Source organism: Camelina sativa, chromosome 18 (genome assembly GCF_000633955.1).
Source record: "Camelina sativa cultivar DH55 chromosome 18, Cs, whole genome shotgun sequence".
Taxonomy (NCBI): Eukaryota; Viridiplantae; Streptophyta; class Magnoliopsida; order Brassicales; family Brassicaceae; genus Camelina; species Camelina sativa.
The window spans coordinates 10733493-10742996 of NC_025702.1; the positions used below are offsets into that span (position 1 = coordinate 10733493).

Consider the following 9504-nt stretch of genomic DNA (forward strand, 5'->3'; position numbering starts at 1 on the left):
CCAAGATGAACGGTGGCGTCCAGCGTGACTGCTGAAATCAATGCTCAAATTCGAATGCATACATGGGATCTGGTACCACCTCTGTCTCCTCCAGTTACAATTGTGGGATGTCATTGGGTTTTTACAACCAAGTACAACCCGATGGCACCATCAGTTGACATAAAGCTCGCCTAGTCGCTAAAGGATATAATCAACAACAAGGCTTGGATTATGCTGAAACCTTCATTCCGGTAATCAAGACCACAACCATTCACATTGTTCTTGGCGTTGCCGTTGATCTCGATTGGCCGATCCGTCAACTTGACGTCAACAATGCGTTTCTTCAAGGAACTCTCACAGAGGAGGTATACATGTCTCAGCCTCCGGGATTTGTTGATCCTGATCGACCACATCACGTGCGCAGGTTACGTAAAGCTATATACGGTCTTAAGCAAGCTCCCCGCGCCTGGTATATTGAACTCCGGAATTATCTTGTTGCTACTGGATTTGTTAACTCGGTTGCTGACACCTCGTTATTTATCCTGAGAGCTGGTCCTTCTATTGTCTATATGTTGGTTATGTAGATGATATCTTAGTCACAGGAAACGATCAGACTCTTCTCAATGCGACGCTTGATGGACTGGCTACAAGGTTCTCCGTCAAGGACCATGAAGATTTGCATTACTTTATGGGTGTTGAAGCTACTCGCATTCCTACTGGTCTTCATCTTAATCAACAGAAGTACATACTTGATTTGCTGGCTTGAACAAACATGTTACTTGCAAAACCAGCTCTTACTCCGATGGCCACTACTCCAAAGTTCTCACAACACTCGGGCAACAAGCTTGCGGATCCAAGTGAATATCGAAGTATTGTGGGCAGTTTTCAATATCTGGCCTTTACAAGACCAGATAATTCTTATGCAGTCAATCGATTGTCTCAGTACATGCATTCACCAACAGATCAACATTGGCAAGCTGCGAAACGTGTTCTTAGGTACCTAAAGGGCACACCTACTCATGTTGTTTTCTTAAAACGACATAATCCTCTCTCTGTACATGCTTATTCTGATGCGGATTGGGCAGGTGATGTAGATGATTACGTCTCTACTAATGCATATGTGACTTATCTTGGTCATAATCCTGTCTCCTGGTCCTCCAAAAAGCAGACAGAGGTTTTGCGGTCATCAACGGAGGCTGAATATCGGTCAGGTGCTAATACGGCTTCGGAACTCCGATGGTTCTGTTCACTCCTTACGGAGCTTGGTCTCTCATTACCATCAACGCCAACTGTCTATTGTGATAACATGGAACTGCTTATTTGTGTGCTAATCCTGTTTTCTACTCTAGGATGAAGCATATTGCCATTGATTACCATTTCATTCGGACTATGGTTCAAGATGGAGCTTTGCGTGTTGTTCATGTTTCTACTCGTGATCAATTGGCGGACTTACTTACCAAACCTCTCTCTCCTACTGTTCAAAGGACTTGACTTTCAAGATTGGAGTCTCCCCAAGACCCTCCATCTTGAGGGGCCTATAGAAGATCAATCATATTCATGATTAGATCAATCACTATCTCCATTAGATCAATTACCTCCTAGGAATATAAGACATATCTCCAGTTATGTTAACTAGTATATTATATTTATTGTTGTACATTTACTCTAGCACGATCATACCCTATATAAATACTAATCGTAATACTCAGTAAGAATCATCCATTCGTATGTACTTTACAATGTATGTGTGATAATATTTATTTTTTTCGGCTCCAGCAAGATCAGTCTTCGAAATATTTCTTCACAGTGCTTTCACTCTTCTAGCTTCTTCTTTGTTGAAAATTGATTCAAACATGAAAATAAATAAATGGGTAAACTAAAAATATTTGTCACTGATTTCTAATCAAGTTGGGTGTAATCTTTTAATTGTAGAACATAATGAGTCTATGGGTTAATGGGTGTCTTTTATGTATTTGTCAGTAACGTTTACTTTCTATATATTCATGTAGTCTCATTCAGTTTTAATCATCAAACAATAAAATATTATTTCGCAAAACTATTCTTGTTCTCGGGTCTATCATCTTTGTTGACACCTCTGTTTTACCAACATATTTGGAATTAGAGCTTTGCTCTACAATTTATGTTCCTTGATTCGTCCATTTGTGTCATTTCCTCTTTACTGAAAAAAGGAGTGATCAGAAAATGAAACAACCAAAATTGAACATTGCAAGGTTCATCGTTTAAAAATAGCCATATTCTTTTAAAATGTTTAACAAACTTTATCCGGTAATCTCCATTGCAAATAACAATCACTTATTTACACGAAGAAGAAAATATTCCCCATATATTAATAGAAAAGCATTCAATTGAAAAAACTATTGAAAAAACTGATGTGTCGTCCTCAGAAAAGTCAAGACAAGTTTAGTTACTTAGCCTCATTTTAATTTATTATTTATAGCTATATGCAATTGTGTTTTTAATAAAAAAAAAAACAAATGTGTTATTCTTAAAAATTTTATCACATAACTTTATTAATATAAATTAAGTTTAAGCTTTAAATCCCTTATATATTAATAGAGAAACATTCTATTGAAAAAGCTGATGTGTCACCGCCACAGAGCTCGAGATAAATTTAGTTATTTAACCTCATTTTGATTTATTATTTACAGCTATATGTCATTGTGTTTTTAACAAAAAAAACAAAACCAAATGTCTTATTCTTAAAATTTTTATCACATAACTTTATTAATATAAATTAAGTTTAATCTTTAAATATATTTTATATATTAGAAAAATGATTTATTAAAATGCATTTGGGTTATCCGCAAATCTCACGAATTCAAGCGGGACAGATGTAAAGATATTTTGCGGTTTAAAATATTTAAACCCGTTGCGGGATGGCTTAGCGGACGGGTTTGACCGGGTTAAAAATTTTATTTAAATCATTTGGTTCATTAAATTTTAGTTTTTTCTGTGGCTTTATCTGATTTGATAGTTAAATATTTTGATAAAAATCTAACCGAACACTAATTCAGTTCACATTCGATCCAGATCTGCCATCATGTCAATCTAAAATTTATAGTAAAACTATTATTATTTTAAACGATGAATTCAAACCAATATATGTTTGTATAATAAATGTTATACTAAATAAATATATTTACAAATGTAATATCTCAAACAAAAATTTCATCGAGTGCAATAGCACGGGTTATTATCTAGTGTCATTTCCTCTTAGTGAAAAAAGGAGTGATCAGAAAATGAAACAACCAAAATTGAACATTGCCAGGTTCATCATTTAAAAATAGCCATATTCTTTTAAAATGTTTAACCAACTTTATTCGGTAATCTCCATTGCAAATAACAATCACTTAGATGAAGAATAAAATATTTATTTTATTATTTCAGTTAAATAGCAAAAGATAGTTATAGCTTACACTATTGGTGAAGCCTGAAGTAAAATTTTTGAAATATTTGGAGGTAGATATGAGTTTTAAAATTATATAACATATGATTCTTTCCAATCAGAAATACCTTGATACAAGATACAACCATATATGCTAAGAGCATCAAACAACACTCAAAAATAAAATAAAAAGTAAAGATAAATTCACTGAATTAGTACATAACCAATACTAACTCAACTTCATTAAAGTTCCTTGAATCAAATCTCAAAAGGAAAAAAAAAGAGAATGAAAACAAAAAAAAAAAACAAAAAAGGTTTTAAGCTTCCATGACAACCTTTACTTAATCCTCCCATTCACTCATCATATCCTCCCAAGTGAGAACTACGAGAAGATCCAGTGAAAAAAAGCTGTTGCATCAAGCTCCAAGCAAATGAGCAATCTTTAGGAAGCATATGCACACCTTTCATAACTTACATTGATTGTAGTCGTAGTCTTTTCAGCCCAAAAAACTTCCTGGATTAATCTCGAGTTCATCATGTCTCCCTCCATATTCTAGAATTATATTGATTTGGCGGCTCCTGTCATAAGATTTCTTCATAGATGTCCATGCATCACCCAATATCTTGTTTGCTTCATCAATGCTACCCATAGAGTCGCCAACGTCACAGATAATGTCAAGAACTAGTTTCTTTGTAACCATTTTTGATCGTTTTATGATCCGCATGCAGTTGGATCAACCGCTAAAACAGCATACCAATCAGTTGATTCACCGTTGATTTTTTTTTTGCAAAAGCGGTCCGCACATGAGGAACTACATTGAGACGGAGAGGACCACAAAGTTCAGAATCAAGATCTTTTTTCTTGACAACAATTTTTTTGGCTCCAGCAAGATCTCCCACTTTGTACTTATGTACATCAATATTTGCTCTTCTGGCTTCTTTTCTAAAGCATTCCGCTACTGATCTCATTTGCATCACTTGTGGGTCCGAATAGTGTTACAAGATCATGCAAAACAGTGAGATTGATCATTGAAACAACAACCCTGCCAACATGTCCTTAGCCTTAGTTCTCCATTCACACGCACAAATGACTCCAAAAGGCTTAGAACTCTCAGGAAACTCACAGGAAACTATTTCTCTTTTCTCAAACTCTTTGGAGGACAAAAAGTGGCTAATAGAAACAAGGGTGTTTGGTTTTCTCCTTAAATATCCGAGCCTAGGGTTTTCCACTAAACCAAGCCAAAAAGGAGATTAGAAACAGCCCGAGCACAAACCGCTAAATGGTGTCGACCGGTGTCTATGGACATCCAAACCGGAAATTTGATTTGTGGGTGTTACATGATGTCATTGATGTGTATTTCGCTTCCAAATATAAAACAGGATATGAGTAAACAAGATGGTTAGTTAACTCTTTATGCTAATTACAGTATTATGTTTTAATATTACATTCTATAACGTGAGCTCCAGTTTATACGTAAATTGCGTTCACATTTCCTACTATTGATCTATATCTTCCAATGAAACTTGTAGAAATTGCTTACATATATATCTTAGCATTATCTTCAAGTCTTTGAGACTCGGTGAAGCCTCAATTAAAACACCATTGTTAATTATTAGACACAACATGGACATGAGACATTGAGACGACAAATGACACACCGAGACAGTGTAGATGAGCGACTCAATCTCTGTGGTGGCCGGTGGGTCTGGCTTACTTTCTATTGTAGTATGCATATATGGAGATATGAGTTCTAAAATGATATAGAAAACATAAGATCAAAGTCTCATTACAATCTGAAAAACCCTGCTTCAAGATACAACCATATGCTAGGAGCATCAAACAACATCCAAAAACAAAATTAAGAGTAAAGATAAATTCACTGAATCAATACTGACTCAGCTTCAATGCAGTTTCTTGAATCAAATATAAAAAGCAACGAAAAAAAAAAAAAAAAGCAGGGTATCAGACTCCGGTTAAAACCTTTGACTTAATCCTCTCATTCACTCATCTCGTCCTCAGTGAGAAGCTCGTCCTCCGAGAGATCCCCCCAAAGCTCCGGTGGCAAAGCTGCTGGATCAAGCTCCAAACAATCTTCTGGAACATTCTCACCTTCCTGACCAGTGAGCCTGTGATAGACCACCTGATGTGAAAACTTGAGCATTTCTTTGACTGAGAATGCCAACTGATCAGAATCGCGACGAAAGACAGATATGAATCCAGGGACCTTCACTAATGGCAAAACCATTACACCTAATTCCCTATCGAAGTCTTCAACCACTTCAACGATATCATACTCGTTCCGATCTTCTTCATCGTCCCAATCATCTTCGTCTCCCCAAGATGGCGACCAGTTTGTATACAAAGCCCACACATCACCTTTGGTTGGATAGATGTGAATAAACCCTTCAGCATCTTTTGTACACTTGAGTCTATGTGAGAATAGCTTGAGAGCTGTGGTGTTGATTCGTTCCCCGATTGAGAAGCGTCCGCTTGTCTTGGAAAAACCTGAATCAACCCAGTTCATTGTAGCCGGTTCCTCATCTTTGGTAATATCCAGCCAAGAAATACACAAGTTGAACGGTTCTTGAGAGACAACACTATGCACCAGTGCATATAGTCGGGGCTTTCCATCAATACCACCATAAGCTGCCCATACTTCGTTCTCTTTAAACGAAGCTTCAACTCGGTCCTTGTCAAAGTCATAGAAATCATTATCTATAACAAACTTAGATCGAAGAGGGCTTATCTCTTCAGCACCACCATTGTTGTCTTGAGAGGTAGATGAAATCTTCTTAAGGCGTTGTTTGATTCCATTCCAAGCCTTTTCAGCAGAAGCACCTCCAATTATATTTGGAGTATTCTCGAGTCTGTCACGTCTGCCTCTATTTTTGCGGATATTTTGTAGGAACCTATCGATATCGTCGCCAGCGTCCATTTCTTGAACAAAGTTGAACCGATAAGAGAGAAAGCTTTTTGAGTATAGTATAACAAATCAATGAAGACATAAGTTTTGTAAAACATAAGTTGAACCAAAATTCGTTATGGATCAATCATGAAATTTAAAATCCAACTAGATTGTTTGCATGCGCCCTAAAATTCGTTATAGATCAATCATGAAGTTTAAAATCCAACAAAATTGTTTTTCTAATTAATTAATATATTTTCCGTAAGATCTGTTTCAAATATAGATGTCCAGATCTAAAGAGGAACAAAAATACTTCAATAACTCATGAAAACAGATTCGGGTTTCAAAACCATGTACGTTTAGTTAGATCCGAAGATATTGATGTCTCTAAAATTGAAGCTAATAAATATCTGAAAACACCATCAAAAGAGAGATATTCATATCATATTACATAACATAATTGAGAAAGGAATGATGCATTGTAACGTATGTGATGAAAGTATATATATATATATATATATACATACCTCTACGTTGAAAAACAACCAAGAAAAGAACAGCTTTAGACTTGTAGTAGGTGATTTTGTTTATGCTTCTTCGTTAGATTAATCGATGAAGAAGCTCAATTTATAGAGCTTCGAACAGCATTTTTTTTTTTTTATGGTAAAATGTATCTAGTCAAAGTTTCCAGTGCTCAATTTTAAGTTATTTCCATTCTCAAACTCTGCAATTAGTGTTTGTCTAAATTAATCAATTTATAGTATATATGTGTTGGATTTATTTCTCTTTTTGCTTTATAAAAAAAAAATTTGAACAAATTAAAGACTTATTTATTTCTCTATAAACTGTAATAAGATATTTTATTTATTATTTTTTTAACACAATTATCATAACACACAAAACTGTCTAAACGCATTGAACTCTTTTGACTAATTATCTTTTAATATCAACACATATAAACTCTAATTAGACATGTTTGATGGAACCGAAGCTTGTAGAAATTGCTTACATATATATCTTCGAAAGATCTAAATGACAAATGCTTACGCAATTACAAAATCTTTAAGTCTTTGAGACTCGGTGAAGCCTCAAGTAAAACTTCCTAGTCCTATAAACAACACTCAAACTAAACACCATGGCCATTAGACACAACATGGACATGAGACCACACGTGACAGAATAACAAACTGATCCCGTGCAGACGAGCGACTCAGTCTCTGTGGTGGTTCCAGCTTGCTTTCTGGCGTAGTAGTCATAGATGTTGCTAGCAATCACACCTGAGAAAACAAACGACCCAATAGGCAAAGCTGTAATCTGGAAATTATAGAGAGAACCAAAGCACTTCAAGCCACAAATGTCAGAGACTGAAGCAGGAGCAATGGCCCAATGAGCGCCATAACCCATTCCTATTACAATGGTGACTACGTAGATCTTCCCTGGCCAGTCTATTGCATAGTAGAAAAGCCCTAAAGACATTATCGCCTGAACCGCAGACATTGCCAATGTTCTTGGAAGTGAGAGTTTTCTTGTCAAGAAGAAGAAAGTGATGAAAACGTCAGTAAGAAACAGAGTTGCGTCTATAACATAATATGTTTGATGTGAAAGTGAAATGGTTTTGAGGGTTTTGTACCGTATGATTAGCTCAGAGAAGTAGCCACCAGCAACACGGCCAAGAAAATTCAAGATGCTGATCAGTGAGACAAATATCTTGGTGTTGTTGTAGAACCAGAGACATAAATATAAGCCAGAAGTCAGCTTGTCCCAAAGCTTGTAACAAGGTAAAATCTTCTCCTATACACGGTGCTCTTTTCTTCTCGGCAGTATGTCACTTCTCTCAATCAAAGTTTTAACCTCATGCTCATCCACATTGGAAGTTCCTTCTTCGGACTTCATTAAGGTGACATTATTACCATAGATGAAAACCGATGAAAAAGGGACAATAACCGGAACAACCATGAAAACGACAAGGATAGCTCCAGAGGTTGTGATAGTAGTTTGAGATATATCAACAAGACTCTGAAGTACCAACAGTCCTAGTAAATATACAGCAAGAACAACACAAAAACCGTAAAGAGCCACAAGTTCGTTCTGCAACTCCTTTCATCAACGGGTCTAACAATGAATAGCAGAGCAAGAACCACTACTGGTGGTCCAAGAGCAACCATGAGAATAACCGAAGAATCATGAGAAGGGTTGAACATCAAATAAACCTGAGTCAAGATTGCTCCACTCAAACCAGAAAACCCTTTCAAGATTCCAACAACAGGACCACGGCTCTCCGGGAAGTTATGAATGCATGACACAAGCGATGCTGTATTGTAGTAGGTTTCTCCATTTGTTCCCACGAATATAGCAACAAACAACTGTACGAACAAAAGAAAAAAACTGTTACTTTCTATATATAGTTGACAAAACTAGAATCAAGAACATTAAATCAAGTGCTTGCTAAAGCAAGCAAGTCCCCAGAGTGGAATGAGATCAAACGTGGAATCAACTTAATGCTATAACCGATTAAAAATCTTAAGTATACCACAAATCAAAATTGGTTAAGAGCATCAAAATTACTTAAACCAAGAAAACGAATGTGTTTATGCAAAAATTGAATCATCTCTAACCATCCAGAGAGGCAAATTAGGCAATTGACCAGTGACGACGAGCCAAACAACACCATAGCCGAATCCGATGATTAGAACCACCCAGGAAGGTGAGACCTCAGATAAAGCACCGGAGACGAATCCGATGGCGTCACCGAGGTTCTTAGCAACGCCGAGTAGAGCGATCTGTTTCTGATTGTAACCAAGGGATGACTTGATCGCCGGAGACATAGAGCCGCCGAATAAATAACCGACGCCGGCTACGGATTGGATCCACATGGCACAGACGAAGACTAGCCATCGGTCGTTGGCTAGTAGCTCAAGTTTGTGACGCCAACAAGGCATAGTCAATGGCCTCAAAACAAAACAAAAAACACTAAGAAGTTTTCAGTTTTTTTTTATTTTTTTTTATTTTTTTTAGAAATAAGAAGTTTTAAGTTTTAACTAAAGAAATAAAACAAAGATCATTTTTGAGAATAAAATAACAAAAACCAATTCAAAAAATCCATGAGGACAAAATTATAAACTAATTGTAAACAGAAAAATAAAAAAAAAACAGATAAGATGACAATTTTGCATTACAATGACTTTTAAAAAACAAAATAATGAATTATTATTT

General features: G+C 36.0%; 2 protein-coding genes and 1 pseudogene across 2 annotated transcripts; 1 reads left to right on the forward strand and 2 right to left on the reverse strand.

Moving 5' to 3' along the window:
* LOC109130484 (uncharacterized mitochondrial protein AtMg00810-like) lies at positions 782 to 1470 on the forward strand. The gene is made up of 2 exons (XM_019240068.1): positions 782 to 1218; positions 1329 to 1470. Exons 1-2 carry the CDS (start codon positions 782 to 784, stop codon positions 1468 to 1470), a joined length of 579 nt encoding a protein of 192 aa, XP_019095613.1.
* On the reverse strand, positions 5383 to 6321 carry LOC104761045. The gene has a single exon (XM_019240069.1). It carries the CDS (start codon positions 6319 to 6321, stop codon positions 5383 to 5385), a length of 939 nt encoding a protein of 312 aa, XP_019095614.1.
* On the reverse strand, positions 7250 to 9275 carry LOC104761046 (annotated as a pseudogene).

Excerpts from the sequence above, each read along its gene's own strand:
- LOC109130484 (XM_019240068.1), top strand. The coding sequence starts at position 782 with ATGGCCACTACTCCAAAGTTCTCACAACACTCGGGCAACAAGCTTGCG. Across the intron at positions 1,219-1,328 it reads ACGGCTTCGGAACTCCGATG|GATGAAGCATATTGCCATTG; the intron begins GTTCTGTTCACT and ends TTTCTACTCTAG.
- LOC104761045 (XM_019240069.1), bottom strand. The coding sequence starts at position 6,321 with ATGGACGCTGGCGACGATATCGATAGGTTCCTACAAAATATCCGCAAA.